This window comes from Anopheles maculipalpis, chromosome 2RL (assembly GCF_943734695.1).
Source record: "Anopheles maculipalpis chromosome 2RL, idAnoMacuDA_375_x, whole genome shotgun sequence".
NCBI lineage: Eukaryota > Metazoa > Arthropoda > Insecta > Diptera > Culicidae > Anopheles > Anopheles maculipalpis.
In genome coordinates this window covers 31095765-31112770 of record NC_064871.1, presented here as the reverse complement: position 1 = coordinate 31112770, position 17006 = coordinate 31095765, and the positions used below count along the sequence as shown (strand labels likewise).

Here is a 17006-nt window from a genome sequence, read left to right as displayed (position 1 = left end):
TTATTAGTAATAAAAACATTTAAAGGTTACAAAAATTAGCCTTTCCAGTAATAAATTACCAAATTTATTTGGTTTCATATCCACGAAGTCATCGAAATTCTTCAGATGATGAGTCTTCGATACTGCTCATGGTCTTGCATCTCATCTCGTCTGTCGATCCAATATTTCACCCTTTCGAAAAAACGCATCAACGTCTATCTAGGAGGACAGTTTGTAAAATCCTTGGAGCCTGCGTCGATGACATTTTCGTTCGAATTTTGCCAAAAAACCTTTCATCAATCTTGGATATGATGATAAAGTTTTGCTCCTCGAGAATCTCTGGTATCAATCAATCTGAAATCACAGAAGTCGCCACTTCTAAGTATCGGAAGACTTATCTTGCGATAGAAATTTTCAAAGTTCTTTAAATTAATTAAACCATAGATCCTACTTTTAGGAAAATCCGCGCCTCTGATATTCAGAGATATTCAGAGCCAAGTTCTTCTTGGCATAATGACCGTAACAACTCTAATCCTTAAATAAATATAAGAACAACCCTACATCTTATAACACATATAAGGCCGTGATGCTTTTATTGGGTTGTTTATGTTGATCGATCTCCTTTTTTGTATTCAAATTAAAGAACAATTCTCGTTAGAACAAATAGAATAATTTATGGGAATACTGGTTTATGATTTTAAATTAATTTTGTTCATCAATTTGATATCAATTTGTGATATATGATTTGCAATCAATTTTTATTCACAAAAACTTGGTAATATTCCATGAAAAAACCAATAAATGAATAAAAATTCCCAACAAGCCTATACCTCTAAACATAATAAATAAATATTCAACTCATATTTTACCATAAATTTTCACCGCAAATAATGCTGCCATGATACCTTCTGCCGACTTTATCGCGAATAACTGTAACCTATTCGATCGCTTGTTTCTCTCTACGTTCATCGTTTTCTCGTGGCTCATACGCAAACACGTTATTTGGGGAAAAGAAGGTTATTAAATTATTGGTACGTCCCGAGCGCATTGGTATAATATGGTTCACATGAACCACAAAGAAAACAAATGCGTCCAAAAGCAAAAAAAAAAAAGTAGATCGATCGATCGATCGAGCAGCAACACTTTCCACGGATGCCGTAAGTGTGTAAGGAGCGAAAATTTGGGTACCGGTGGCGCCAATCGGTGCTGGTCGTTTCATCATGAGGAAAAGCCGAAGACGAATGCGTCTCGTCTAGGTCTCGTTGCCGCCAACTAATCCTTTTACTGGAGCGGGCGCGCGCGCGTGTGTATGCATTTATGGAAATATTATGGAAATGGACTCTTGCTTCGGCAGTAAATTTTCTCGGGTGTTGGTAGACTTATAATGCTCACTATATTCACGTAACTGAATTGTGCAAGAACGGTTTACTGTGCGGTGTGTAGAGGTAAAAAAAAAGGTAGTGATGCATTATAATTTACCAATACAAAAAAGTACAACTCAAACATGGTGTGTAAGTATTGTTTATTTCATTAACTGCTAGCGTGCAAACTTCCACTCTCTAACTATTAAATGTGTTGTTAAAATAAATAAAGAAAACACAAGCGCACAAATCGAGTGTAACAGGTTGGTCGGTTAGTTTCGACGCATGTAGACGCATTTAAATAGCCGATGTTTGATTTTTCAGATCCACACATCATCCACCCGGAATGCGGAAGCCCATTTGTCGAACAAATTGCTCTAATCCTCTCTACATATTCCATAAAACATTATGGCATGGTTCAGCGGTTGTTGGACCAGTTTTTTTTTTTCGGATGCTTTTTTACTTTCTTTCGTTTGAATGAGTGACAATTTTTTTACATTTCAAGCATGGTTCGTGAGATTTTAGAAAGTTTGACGTGTGTGTGTTTTGATTTTTACTAACACAAAGTTTGACTGCTTATCTTATAATGGAAAGGTTTTTTAGTACTGCTAGAATATTTAACAAACGGTTGTGCAGCTTTATTGAAATCAATCTTTCAATTCTCTACATGTAGTCTTTTTATTGCAAAAGCACAGCATCCATCTTAACCTTCTTGCCGTTTTGACCATTTTCTCCTGAGCAAACAGTTTTCACCTACATGTAGACACGCTTGCAAGGTATGCTTGCTTGATTATCTGCCCTGTGAACGACGCATGGTCATCTCACTATGTTTTCTTGCCGAACTAACCAGCTTTAAATCATTCCGCGATCTCTTTTTACGTGCACTATCCTATCGCGCCCATCGCTTGTTTTGCTCTTCATCGTGCCTTTTCTTCCGTTTGCATGTTTGTTCGCTATGTGCGAATTAGTTAGCTTTCACTGGTGAATGATGATCTTTCTAGATCGTAGATCAAGTTACATGTTCTTGTAATTAATAAAAGTTGTTTCTCCGTCGAGTTGAAATATGGTTTTATGAACTTCAATTTATGAATTATTGTTATTGAAAATGACTTAAATTTAAGAAAGAATTTTATTTATATATTTATTTACAATTGATTATTACGGTCCTCAAGAAAGAATTTTATTGCAATTGATAATTGAAACATTCAATTTATCTATGATAATTATGATTAATATCAACGTAGTTGAATTTTACACACAGTTGTTTTCTCAAAGAAAAAAAAATCAAAATAAATATTTAATTTAAAGAATTATATATTTTGTTATTACAATTAAAAATAAATAGAAAAATGTCAGTTTTTAGCATAACGCTAAAAACTTTAATAAAAACGTAATTTGGCAAATGAAGGATTCTGCCTTGTTCCATCGTTCAAATCGAATGTTTTTTACTTGAAATTTGATTTTTAAAAGGTATATTATTTATTTCCTCAATTTAACCTTACCCGGTGGTAGAGACGACGGCAGGGCGATCCTCACATGCCAGAACAGAGATGCCAGATCTCATCTGGACCGTTTCCTCGTAGTGATTCAAGGATGTAAAGTCGAGAGGACGGACATTACTTAAAATTTTATTTGACTCTTATTATGTTATGTACCATTCTGTTACCATTATGAAAAAAATTACTTCAACAGATTCCTCCGGCGTTGTTTTTCTATCCATTTACGTTACTTTGTTTTGCATCTCTTTTCCCTTAATGCAGCGATTTAAGCGCGGGAAGAAAATGTGTTCAACCATTTTTAAAACCACCCGATGCGCTCGGTTCACAGTTTCTAATCATTTAAAATCTCTACTCGAGATAGCGAATGCGCGATCGCCAAACATTGTCCGCAAGTAGAAGTGTTAGCGACGGGAAAATATGTGCATGTGAGAGAGAGAGAAGCACTACACGAAAGGAAAGAAAAACACGGAAAGGGAAATCCTAAGCCACTGCCGGTGTGTCAGTGCTGGACATATCGCCCGGCCGGCCGGCTGGGTGAGATGCTACGGCCGGCAAGGAAATAGAGCGTTAAGGAATCGATCGTACCACAACGTATCAACACCGGGGTGAGATTGGCCCGCCGCGCTTTCAATTTTTCACTTCGAAAGTGGCGGATCGGGCGGACCGCGTGTCCTTTCGAGCGGTGACTTTAATCGGACACGTTTAGCCGGGCTCGCACATTTTTCGCGAATGGTTTCCCTTCCTTTCTAAATGGGGTGTAAATTGAAAAAAACTAACAGCTTCTGTTGTGCATTTGAAAATGAGGCAAACTTTTCACGCCACTGTTTGCAAATAAAAGAAGATTTTTATTGTGATTGTTGTTGAAATTGATACTTTGGAATGGGTAGATGAGTGTAAATGATGAGCGTTACATTATGCAAGTGATTAATAGTTTGTAGCTTGGAAGGGAGATTTTTCATCAGCTAATAATGATGTCGAAATGTTAGTATGTAGTAAGAGAAACTACATAAATATCGACACCGAGTTACAATGTGATATCTTGGTCATGGTTTTAGGTATTTAAAAAAAAATTGAATATTTTAGGTTTCTCATAGTCTTAGGCGATAAGTAGCTACACAGTCGTGATGAAAATCATTGGATAAGGCTATTCAAATTAAATTTTTGATAAAAATTTACCACTTCTGAGGTCAGCTAAAAATCGACTTCGATCGATGACTAGCCTATAAAAGTAAAAATATTTGCCTTTCGAGATATTTTCCCAAGGGCGGTTTCGTCCCAGGCCAGCAAGTTTTGTGTGACTTAGTCCATCTTGTCCACATTATTCTTCACCGTTTAAACCGAAAGATCTGATTCTTGGAAACAATCTTTGTAGCGACAAAGCTACCAGACAATAAATAATGCCTAGAAGCCTCTTCATTTTCTGAAGCATTTTAATACAAGGTTTGGACGCCCAGAAGTCTCGTATCATTTGTTATTGGTCACCAGGAAGAGCTTCATTTTTTCTGACTTTTTTGCTCAGGAATATCGTTTGGCCTCATTTCTCTAGTCAGAAGAGGACTATAGTCAAAACTTATACGATTTAGTTTAAGCCGACTGATCACGTATTTTTGGATCTTAAAACAGATTTTTGATTAGGAATTTCATCCTCTGTTAAAGATGCCGTAAATTGGGCTGATGAAATTAAATGCACTCAATTAAAAATTCATTGTTCATACTTCAAAACATCAATATTTTGATCAGTTCAAAGCTTTTGCTTGTCGAAAACCTAATTTATCTTTTTAATATAAAGTCATTTAAATAATAGTGGCTTAAGTGGCGCTATACTGCAATTATGAAAGTGTAGACTTTCCAATCTCCCAAAAACCTGATTTATTTTTGCTGTATTAATACCAAGTTATTGCACAGGAAGATTATTTTGTTTTACCATCAGCAATAGTATCATACAGAAAGAGAGAGAGAGGGAGAAAGAGAACAATTGAGGGGATGAAGAGTAGCGTAAAGCTTCAAAACACTATCATCCTGCCTTCCAATAAACGGGAAAGTAATCAATTTAAATTCGATCACAGCCGGTTAAAACTGTTTCACCATATGTAGCGGCAGATTCCAAACGGCTGTTCAGGGCATTTGACGAAAGGTTGTAAAAAACCAAAATCTAGCCCAACTCCACGTGTGTCTGTGACGCCATACAATCGACCATTTGGGAATCGAAAGTGAGCCACGCTCCGTATCGGCTCACCGAGGCAGATCAATTTTATTGGTGCATCTTCTCAAATATCGAAATCACTCAAAGCATGGAGCGTTGGACGGTCCAACTAATGCCGTAGGACAATTAATGTTTACAACTTTACAAGTTCAAACCGCAGGCAGCACGCGCGACCATTCGAGCCGGTCCTGCTTATTGGGGCGAGCATTGCTGGATTTCGAATGTTTGCAGGCGCAGCTTCCTGGTTGATTTTTGGAGAAAATTCGTACTTTTACTTACGTCATGAATGAAACATTTGTTCCTTCCGGTTTCCTTCGACCCCCCCCCCCCCCCTCTCCCTCGCCATGAACCTTGTACTGGCATTTTAATTGTTGATCCTCTTCAGCGCTGCCCCTGTCGCACTCTTCATGCGCAGCGGTGCTTCTTGAGGGAATCTTCAACTCCGTTTCTGGCCAGGTGCCGGATTTTATGTGTTTAATGCTTGCGCATTCATTTAACGAGTTGACCGGCGTAGTTTAATCGGGTCAGTTGTGCCCGATCGGCTTGAAGGCGATGCACTGCATCCGAAAACGGTGGCTCTAGCCTAACTCTCTCGCTCTCCCTCGGCGTAGGAGTGGAAGGTAATGTAGCGGGAAAAAGTGAAACGAATTCGGTGGGGAAAACATACTGATGCTACTTACTGCTCTTCCACCTACAAACCTCCATCATCCCTTTGGTACGGTGGAGAATGAAAAATGCGCGAGATGCAACACCATACTTCTTCTTTTAGGCGATGATGGTTGTGGTGGCGGTTTTGTTGGTGAGAAAACAAGCAAAAATAATCTGCTCGTCCGCTTGCTACTCACTCATTCGATCGAAAGTGGATAATGAGTGAACTAATAAGAGGAATGCCTTTGCACAAGTGTTGCTTTTTTTCGCAAACCCACATAGCTGATGAAGATCGAGTAAGGGAGAAATGGGCGAAATTGATGGTAGGAAATGGCTTTGGATGTAGGTTTTTTTTTCTTTTGCCAAATTTTGATAATGCAGTTCAAAAGTTGTGTTCATTTTTGGATGCAAAAACAGTCGACAGTAAGTTATTTAGCGAGGTTTTTTTCCTAGATTGTTTTGATAACTGTTTGAATAAATTAGATCCTCCAATGTATGGTACTACTATTGGATAGGAATTTTAGTTATGTTAAAGAGACATTTATAAAAGAAAAATTTCTAGGAATTGGATATCTATTTCAATAAATGTAACTAAACATTGTTTTAAACATACTGTTTCATTTGATTACTTACAATTTGTTCCAAAATATTGATTTTGCATATATGATATATTATTCGCTACTGGCCTTAACGGTTATTCTATGTTTGGCGGCCAGTGCTGTGAAATCGCGCTCTCAATTAAGCTTACAAACATAAAACCGGCACGCGCGTGCTTTTGCTCTCCGGCAATGCTTGAAAGCTTTCTCTCATTCTCTCACATCAATGAACAGAGATGTCAAACTTCATGTTCGGTAGCATAACAAGATCTTCTGTTGCATTGTGCTGATTGTTTCATAAAAAATCTATTTTGATTTTGATCTATATTTGAAAGTATTCAACAGCCATTTAGTTTGCTCCCAGCTTATTTATACATATTTCATACAACAACAAAATATTTTCATCTTATTCTATCTTCTGATCTCATTATTTGGCATACAGTTTCATAAGTTGTTCTATTTTGTATATACGCAATATGTCCAGGCAATTTTACCAAAATAAAAAAAAAGTAAATTTGTGATCGGATCCTAGCTACATCGTTCTTCAATAGAACTATAATGTAATTTTGTCCTTAGCAAGGCAGTTAGTCCGGCGTGCGGATGTGTAAAGGCAGTTCAACAATAGCATAAACAATCTTTGATCAACTCAAATAACTTGTTCAGGTCCAAGTATCGTTATCTTAGTTTATTGTTTTTTTTTATTATGCTGCGTAAGGAATTTATGGTGTGTGAATGATAAGGAAAAATATTGAGAATGTTATTTATTTTGAAAATAATTTTATTTACTACTACTTTTTTTATTCTTATTATAACGGCTCGTCCATATCCATGTATATTCAATGTCACAAAATATTTCTTCCAGATAGTGTTAACTGTACTGACTGTTCAGCTAAGTTTTAATCAATTAAAGGAAACCAGCAATGGTAAGTCAAGATCAGTCGTGGTTGTAGGATGATTAATTTTTGAATTCAACAGAAAAAGTCTTCATGGAAAGATTTAAAAAACAAAATCTTTCAAATATCTTGTCCCATGCGTTTTTAATAAATGTTTTTCAAACCATATTTTTTGCATATTTGTTCGCTATAATATTACTAAAGACCTTGCATTTTTGATATTCATCATCTCATCATAAGTTTCAATAAAATACTAAGACTCTAAACCATTCTAAAGCAATCGTTTAACGAGTTTGACTGGCCTGGCCATTGGAAAAAAACCTCTCCCATTCAGTACGGACGGCTCACACATTTTGCTGCACTTGTTTCAATTCACCCAGTGCGGATTCATTCGAAACTTTGCCACCTAGAAAGACGGACGTACGTCGGTAGTGGTCGCGTCAAAGTTAGTTTAGTAGTGCTACGCGGGCTCGTATACCGAGGTATTGTGTTGTGTTGTGCTATGTTCCAGCGAAAGATTTGTAACCGCGTTGCCTAGCAAAGCTGGACACATTCGAAGTCAAAACTAGTCCATTTTTGTCCTTCATTGATTCTCCGGACAATTTCTTCGCGCAAAGGATAAGTAAGCTATTTCTTTTCGGTTGGATTAGAGATTCCTTTGCATGGTGTTTGCAATATTGAAATGTGAACAGTTTGCTCTACATTCCGCGGATAGAGTAAAAATCAATAAACTATTAAAAGAAGAGCACTTTCAAAATGTTAAAGAAACCAAAACAATTGCATGTGCCGTCCGACATTGAACAAAGTTAAGCTCTGGTGAAAGAAGGAAGTGATTGCGAATATGTACAGCTCCGTTGTCATACTTCAAAAGCATACGCGAAGTAAAATCCCGCATCCCACTTGAATAACCCAATGCGCCAAACGGCATTCCCCGTGTCCGATGTGTTGTGTTTGTTGCGTGTGTCTCAGCCAGCAGTAGTGTGCGTATGCCAGTGTGTTTCACCCAACGGTGGCTATGACGACCATAACCACCACCACCACGACACAACGGCAAACGGCAACTGTGGTGCGACTGGGAGGAATCTGTTTATGCCAACCCCACTTGCCCATTGATGACATTTCGATGACGTTTTGTTTTCGACGACGACGACAACAACAATAGTACGATCGTCACGTCGATTTCGAAAGTGATTTAAACGTGGAAAAAAAGGCCTCGTGAACATTGCGTCGATGGTATTCGGTGAACAGAACTGCCTGTAAACACAAACGAAACTGTTCGTGATGAATCATCATCCCCTGCTGGCTGTAGCATTGGCGAGGGTGCTTTTTTGTTGTTAGCAGATGCTGTGCCGACGTCTCATTGTTGCTTTGGAACATGTGTGGTAGTGACAGGACGTGGAAGAAACGGAGAAATCTATGCGATCAATTGATCTCGTGCGAGATCGCGATCACGGGCCTATGGGCGGTTGATGGTGTGTATGTGCTTGAAAACTACCCTTATGCTAAACAGTGCGTTCCATGGATCTTATATTTAGCTGTATGTGTGTGTGTTCAGTTTGTGTGTAGCAAGCGATCGGTGTCCTGCGATTGAAGTTTGTGTGAGAAGCATAAGTTTTTTTTCCCCTCTTCTTAATACAACAACGTCTTGTACGATTGTTCTGTTGAGAAGGTTAGCGTTAAAAATAAACGTCACGCAATAATGCGAGGCTTTGGTGACTGCTGTGGTGACAAAACCCATCATGAATGATCATAAAAAAACTGCAGAATTATGCGGTTCTCGTACGTTAGTAGTGGTGGCAACTTTTACAACCGCAGCAGCGTGTTGTTTTGATCGTCAGCTTCGCTATCGTGAATGCAGGAAACGGTTAAAGTGTAGAAAATATCTTCTAAACGATAGTGTTTTTTATATATTTATTTTACTTATGTTTTGTAGGGTAGCAATAGGTGTAAAGATACTATTTAAAACACAGACTGCAAGTAACGTGTAACAGGTTTGGTGTCGTGAGCAGTGCATAACAAATAAAGTGTCTTACGGGGGTACAGATTTCATGCAACGTTCTCTTGCAGCAGCTTGATCAATAGACTTCATCGAGCGTCGGAATTGCAAGTGACGAACCTTCTTAATTGGCACCGTGACCGTGACGACGGTATCGAAGAACTACAGATTTCGGTAAGTTTTGTGCACATTATTTACACAAAACCGTGTTCATTTTAAGGCATTACAATATGTTTGAAGGCATGCTGTTAAGCAAGCTATAAATTCCATTCTTCCTTCAGTGACCATTTCCTGCCCTTGAACGGGGTTTTGGTTGGTCGGTGTTGGAAGGTCAAAAGCTCAAAAGGCAATTTTCGTGCCTTCCCCTTTTAAGGGTAATATTTGCAGAGCCTCACCGTATTGATTGTGGGATACCATAAAAGACTTTATTACCGAGTGAAAATGGCTTATGAATATCACATTGTGTGGAAGATTGTTGAAAGCAGGAGCAAACCCCTAATTTAATACTTAATATGTCTAAATTTATAATAATCTTATGAAATTTATGTATATTTTATGATTAAATACATCGATCGACTTTACTTATGATGAAGGATCAGAGTTTCTCTCACTTCCTTCCAAGAAGGTTGCAGATTGGTTTGACTTATTAAGGTTTCTGCGTTGTCTGGGTCGAATGATTATTGTAAATTAGAAAAAAGGCGGAATTTGATAAAGGATCCGCTGAAATATTTTTTGCATCTAGTTTTAGACATGAGCTTCTAAGAATTTTAACCGGATGAGTCAAGATTTTGTTCGAAACAAAGAAATATTTTTAGTCGTCTTCTTTCAAATAAAAATAGAAGCTTTTTAGTCGATTCACAGTAACTATTTTTTAGAATCATTCTATTAACTTCCCGATCTTGTTATACTAGCAGCTACAAGTTTTCTTTGTCATTCGTTGAGAACAAGTATGGTTTGTTTCCTTTCAGTACATTTTAAATTGCCTTCTACAGTTTACGAGAAGGCAGTTGGCGCATCGAAGCGTAACACGTTCGCGGTGCAAGGCCTTTTTTTCAAGTTATTTGCGTCAGATCCCGTCCCATGCACATCGCGTTCATCAAACCATACTTTGCAATAATATCTTTGCGTTTGTGTTTTTTTTTTGTGTTTACTTCTTCTCAGTTTATTTCAAGAGCTGCAGTAGTTACGCGATGATGAATGTGTGCAATGCGAAATTCAGAAAGAAACGATCAAAGAGAGCGAAAGCATTTTGGGCAGGTTCAAGTTACGGGAAGCTAAAACAACAAATAAGTAAGAAACGTCATGGCACAATAAATGAACGCGGAAGGCAAAGAGGCCACATACAAGATATCAAGATAGACGATATGGTGCTGATGTTGGTGGTGAGTCATGGCAGCAGCGTAACGGTTGGATGGCTAAAAAGTCTGTCAGGAAGTGGTGATGATGATGATGTAGGAAAAATTGGATTAAAATAACAACAAAAACGTTCGTCAGTACCGGAGACATCGAATGCTTCTTCTTGTAGATTTATTTGCTTGATGAATTCATAAATGCCCTACCAGTGGGAAATCCATCAGAAAACGCATTAAAAAGCAAAACAAATAACAAAAAACGTAAAATGCATATCGTTACGATAACGCACGGTAAACATTTGTACAAAACCGATCATGACATTGGCTTGCAATAATGCGTCTGGGTTCGGGGAGAGATAACCACTCGAGGAAGCGCACCACGCAAGCAAACATAGAACAACCACTTTTTGTTGTTATTGTGTCCACCGTTCGAATGTTCTCACTTATCGATAAGAAGTCCAACAAGTGCGTATTCCATCGTACTCACTTATCTGGCTTGTACGGTTCGTGCGTTATCTTTGCGCATTCCAGTTCGTGTGCAGGATAGGGCAAAATTCTTATACAAATGCTAGCATTAGGTAGCTTTACTACATCCGGCAGCAGCATGTTTGCACATTGCGTTCTGCTTGGTTCTGACGAGAATTAAAAACACAGTTAGAGAAACACCGGAAACACAACCAATGAATGACTCGAAGGGTCGTCGAAGCCTCTCGTTATTATCGCCTGTTTATGGCACCACTTTAAAAGGGGCGGTTTTGCTTGTCTTCCGGGGTTTCTGCACTAGGGATGAGGTTATGACGATTAAAATTGACGCCTTTTAAAGGCTTTAGTTTCACAAATAGTGAGAATTTCAGCAAGCTTATAAGGGCAATCATTTCAATGCTCGTCGAAAAAATATTATTAGTTATCTTTGACGTATTCAGACCTGCACATCTTGGAAGCATTTTTCTTCCAAAAACCTATCTCTTTCGTTCGTGATTGTGAGAATGAAGAAATTAAACCATCACAATCTTTACTTTCGCTCCAGACATCGCTTGAGCTCGAAGTCCCTTTAATGAAAATAATAGTTTGCCTATAATGTGCCACTAGGCAGTGCCGCCCAACTGGTTCCATTGGCTGCATACAGGCAAACAATTTAACCTCCACTTAATCCACTGTGACGTACGTTCCAAAACGAGCGACCCGAAAACAAGGGAAACGACAGACGGTCAAATAATTGAAAGAGAAATTTGCATTTCCGCTTTTGGAGGTACACATTTCGGAAACGGGATGGCAACGTGGACTCGAAAACTCGTGCACCACCCAGTACCAACCTGTCCGGAATAGAAATGCTAAATTCCTCCTAAATAACCACCCGGATCTCGGAAGCGGGAAGTTGGAACGCACATTGAAGATCTTAAGACGATCGGAAAATAGCCTCCAGTTGTGTATGGACACAATCGTAATTTATTGTCTCACCGTGGTGCGAAAGGTGCGGCAAAGCCCCCAACCGACACACAATAGATCCCTCATCCTAGCTGTTGGTGTCGGCAAAGTTTTCCATCACCCAGTCGAGCGCCGGATAGAGACAATCGAAGGAAATGATGTCGTTCGGCAAACAGACGGACCCGGGCGTCCATTGGCGGCTGGCCCGTGACACGGTAAATCCGAGCAGACTCCACGTGCCCTGATGCTTGAAGTAGAGTGCCGTACCCCGATCGTTGCTGGGTAGGTTGAGATCTGAAAGCAGAGAAACGACAATGAATGTTTGGGTTCTGCGGGATGTTTCGGACCTTTGGCGATGGCCGCTCCGGTACCTTTAATGGTGAAGGAAACGGTCGTGCCATTGATGGACCGTGACTTCATGGCGAGCGTAGATCCGGAACAGAGCAGAAATTCGTCCAGCACGAGCCGTACCGGTTCGTAGCCGCCGAGCCGGTTCCGTTGGCTTTGGTTGAGTATGTACATTTCCGTGCCGTACAGTGAGGTTAGGTCGAGTGCATCGACCAGGCAGACGGGGATAGGTTTCCAGCCACTGTCAGCTACCGGCATTAGGTCTTCTTGCACTTGATTAACGCCACCACCACTACCATCCTCCTCACTGGAGAGACTCGAATCGGGCAGCAGTTTCGGGATGGTTCGAGGTTCACTGAGCTGCAATTCGATCAGCGCTAGATCCGATTCATCCTCCACCGTCACGTTACGCACTTGGAACCGTCGCGAACGTTCATTGTCCTGCTGTACCGATACGACACCAACGTGCACTACGAGCTGATCCGCCGGCAGCAGCTCACCGTCGGTACTGCCACGCACCGTCAGACAGTGAGCAGCGGCCAACACAAACCGCTCGTCAATAAGGGCTCCTTCACAGATTTTGGCCGGCGGATCAAGTCTCGAACCCGACCAGTAGTAGATGAGCGTGTGCCAGGGCCATTCGCCCGGTTCGATCGGTATGTCCGGATAGATGGTTTCGTTCTGTGCACGCCGAACTCCACAAAAGCACTGATACGCTTCGGCTGGGGTTGCCGGCAGTAGCAGTGCCAGCACCACGGTCACCGATGACGGTAAGAGAAACACGCGTATCCGTCCGGTACGGATGGACATCTTGCCGCAAGTAACCGCGCCCGATCGCTATCAGTACAGGTTTTATACTGGGCCGAATCGCTTCCTCGATTGAGGATAATTCGGTCCAATTTAGAACGATCATTGTCACCCCCGGGGCTGTTTCCGAAAGATGCGAAGGTCGTCGTGCCTGCCCCACCCCGGGAGAAACAGTGTCGTGCGCGAGTCCGAGAGAAATGAAGCTGTGCACGCTTGGATCGCTTAGATGCGGCATTAGGAATGTCTTGTCACATAAACGCAAGGCTACCGAGATGAGCAAAATAAGCTTGTACGGAGGGTATACAATATGGTGCCTAGCCACAAACGGGAAGCGAAAAGGGGACACATTTTTGCACAAATTTGCGATTGCGTAAGTGCGCACGCCGCTTTTGTGACTAGTGATTGGTGTCACATCACTTACCATACGAATGTGTTTGGTTGGTGGGTTTGGTTTTCCTCATTGCGTAAGGAGATTAAGAGCACTAGAACTTTTCGACTTCGAACGTGATGTATCGCTAAACGATTCTCCAGGTCCTGGCTGCTTGCATGATAAGGTCCACGAAAGGTGTTTTTCGGGAATGTTTAATCGCTGTTTTAGCACCAAAAAGTATGCAATCAGAACAGAAGCGCACCTGTCGCCGCTGGCACGCAGGACCAAATGCGTGACCAGATCTGGACCGTGATTATGCCAGTTTCCCTGATTTTGATTGCTGGATGAGCTGTCTGCGGCACGTTCCAGCCGATAGCACCTTCCTGCCGAGTATGGAGAATGGAAAGGTACCTTAAATAGTTGCTGATAGTAGAACTTAAACGTGAATCGGAGCGTCCTGCAGAATGGGGAGGTTCATTTGCAAAACAAACAACAAAACCTCAAACTTTATGACACTTGCCACCAAACAGTTTTTCATCATAGAGTACATCCGTATTTTCTCCATTTTTTCCCTATGTTAGACACCAGCTTTTTGTTGCGATTTGGCATTGTTCTTTTGCTGATTGTATCGGATTTTTTTTACTTGACTGATGAATGCACAATGGCGATCAAAGGGCATCTTAGCGAAAAGTTAGTTGGGCAAGGTCCGATACTGTACCATCAAAACCCCTCCGAAGGCGCCATTATTCATCGCACTTTCGGATATTAGGAAATTCCTTTTTTCATGAAAAGACCTTCACCGCAAGCAAACCGACACACACACACAAATGTAAAGCAAAAAAAGCTTAGTTTTTGTGTAACATCCTACCCCTTTAGACACGCAACCTGTGGACAGAAGGTACATAAAAGCTTTTAGATCTGGGTCGAACTATGCAGGTGAGCTTATAGCAGGGCAATATGATGTTTTTCGTTGCTGTTTTGGTTCTGCGTCGGGAGCGTTTAATACCACCACGAGCGTAGAGCGCATGTCAAGTGTATTTTTAAGCGAAATGATGAAATAATCAGAAGGTTGATGTGCGCTGGTAGAGTTTTTTTTTTGCATGGAGGCGTCATGTCATCACGTTTATCGCGCGTTTGCGTGCTGCATTCGAATGTGCTTTGCTGAGTTTGGTTTGTTTTTAAGGGGGCGTCTTGGTGGGTGGAAATTACCATTCCATCATGTCTGTCACATGGCCTTCCATTCTATCGTCCACTCCATCCTCCTCGTCCTCCAAGGGACTATTGATTGTCGGAGGATAAAGAAAAAATCGAGAGCACACGCCCGATGCCCGATAAAACAAGGACGAAGGTGTCCTTCGGCGTGTGTGTGTTCCGGGACTTCCGTCACGAAAGTATGCAGCTTTTAGCACCTTTCGGGTGCAGGGAGGCAAGAAATGTCCCATATTTTTGATCACTCACACTCCAAGCGACACACGAAGAATGTGTCGTTGTTGTTTTGGAGCCATTGTTTCACTTTTACTTTAATTTTCGCGAATGGAATTCGAAAATGGAAATTGTTTTGCGAGGAAAAACGAACCATTGTTGTCCGTATAATGTGCGATATGTGTCAAATTGGTAGACATTTTCAGGCAAGAAATCGATCGAAAGGTGGTGTGCACTGCCTGGTACAAAATCCACCCGCTACTACTAAATGGTGGTGCTCGGGTAAACGAAAATTGAAAGCATTGTCTAACTACAGGAAAGTCAAGCGGATCGATCGCAATGGTGCTTCTTTTGGCTGTTTCTCGTTTCTATGCTCACTTTAGAAGGGCTGCCGTGCATTGCCGCCCCAGCAACTGGGCACGGCCGCCCAACGAAACGGCAATTGGGCAAGCAAATCGGTTTCGCTGCAAACGATTAAACGCGTGCCGGCAGCGGTTCCCGCAAGCAACTGGCATTAACCAAGATCGTCTGTCTGTCAACCGACTACGCGCCAGCTTGTTGGTGTGGGCCTGTTGGAAAACTGTGCTCGTTGGGCAAGACGATGTCTTTAGCAAGATGAAACAGACAAAATGTTCGTGCTGCTTAAATTTTGTTCGCGATCGGTAAGCGATCTAACAGTTTCCACCGTCAACCCTTTATCAGGGTAGCCTTTTTAAGGAAATGTAACTTAAAAAAGGGTAGAAAAAAGAAGTGAAACTGCTGATTACGGAGATTGGCATTACATTGAATGATTTATTGCTGGAATACAAAAGATTTGTTAGTGTATTAATAGCTATAGCAACGAACCCTAAAAAATAAGACGTTTTCGATTCGAATGGATTTTCGAATACAAAACAAATATATTAAATATTTGTATGTGTGTGTGTGTGTGTTTTTTTTTTGAAGATTAATCGTACTTCCTTGTAAAAAGACAAAAAAATCGCTACAAAGCTTAACTTTCCTTTTCACATTTATCTTAGGCGATTACTTCCGCCTTTCCCCCAGAAGGAGTTTGTTTTTTGTGTGACAATAATAAAACTTTTCCTTTGACCAATCAACCGATTTTTGTGATGATTGTTTTCCCGTTCATTTTTAAAGCGCTCTCCACATATTCATATAAAAAGTGTAGAAAACATACGCCAAGAAGCCAAGATGGTCATTTGTCTTGTATAATACCAGTCCGCGTTAATGGGTAGCTTCAATTTCGGGGCAACACAGGATAGTGCATTCATACATAGATAATGGTAGTACGAAGCGAAGGAACGAATAAAAAAAAACAAGCTTAAGCATGACAAGAAGAAGCTTCATTGTGCTACCGCACCGGTACACGATAGGCATGTAACGTGCCGTATGTAACAAAAACTTTTGCATGACACAGCATAGTAGCATCGGGCAACATTTGGTTGCATCATTCATGCAATGCAGTTAAGCTTCGGACGACGATGTCGACGACGACGTGTGAACAAGAAGCGTAGCCGTTTAGCACGACAAACGGTGGGTTGTTAACGGGCAGCTTTTTCTTGCTTGGTGGAGATTATACGGCTGAGAGACGCTCTTGAATTTTACTTGGTTATCGTAGATGAGATTTTGATTAATTTTGAAGATAAATGTTTGATTTATCACACACAAATAAGTTTAAAATTGGCTTGCATCACTAACCCATCCAATTTCTCGGTTAAAATGTCATTAGTTATTAAACAGACAATTGCTCCATCGATCACCCTGTTCGATCACTACACTACCGGAAAAGCCTTTCCCTCGCAACGTGAAGTACCACCATGCACAACAGCTTTAAGTCATAACCGTGTTTTCATTACTTCTTTCCACGATTTGTAACTCACCAAAAGCAAAAGGAAAACAAAGAAAGAAAACCTGACCAATAACTTTGAGGAAATATGTCGCAACTGTGCTCACCTAAGTCGTCCCATAAAGCTTCGGTGACCTATTTCGTGCGAAGAAAGAGGCATCACGAGCGAATGGTGCGAAACGCCAGCAAACGGTTCCAATGTCAAGCCGGCCAGTAACATGCTTCCATCGCAATTCACGTCATCCTCGTTCACGCTAATCG

The 17006-nt window shown here is 40.8% G+C and overlaps 2 protein-coding genes across 2 annotated transcripts in view; both read right to left on the bottom strand.

Moving 5' to 3' along the window:
- The window catches only part of LOC126557548 (vacuolar protein sorting-associated protein 45), a 221311-nt gene that overhangs the window by 17661 nt on the left and 186644 nt on the right, over positions 1–17006 (bottom strand). The window lies entirely within an intron of this gene.
- Positions 12016–13132, bottom strand: LOC126558529 (serine protease 27-like). Its single transcript, XM_050214553.1, has 2 exons — positions 12324–13132; positions 12016–12246 (listed from the first exon to the last, which is right to left on the bottom strand). The coding sequence occupies exons 1-2, from the start codon at positions 13108–13110 to the stop codon at positions 12041–12043; spliced, it is 993 nt and encodes a 330-aa protein (XP_050070510.1). The 5' UTR covers positions 13111–13132; the 3' UTR covers positions 12016–12040.

Excerpts from the sequence above, each read along its gene's own strand:
- LOC126558529 (XM_050214553.1), bottom strand. The coding sequence starts at position 13,110 with ATGTCCATCCGTACCGGACGGATACGCGTGTTTCTCTTACCGTCATCG. Across the intron at positions 12,247-12,323 it reads CGTTTCCTTCACCATTAAAG|ATCTCAACCTACCCAGCAAC; the intron begins GTACCGGAGCGG and ends CTCTGCTTTCAG.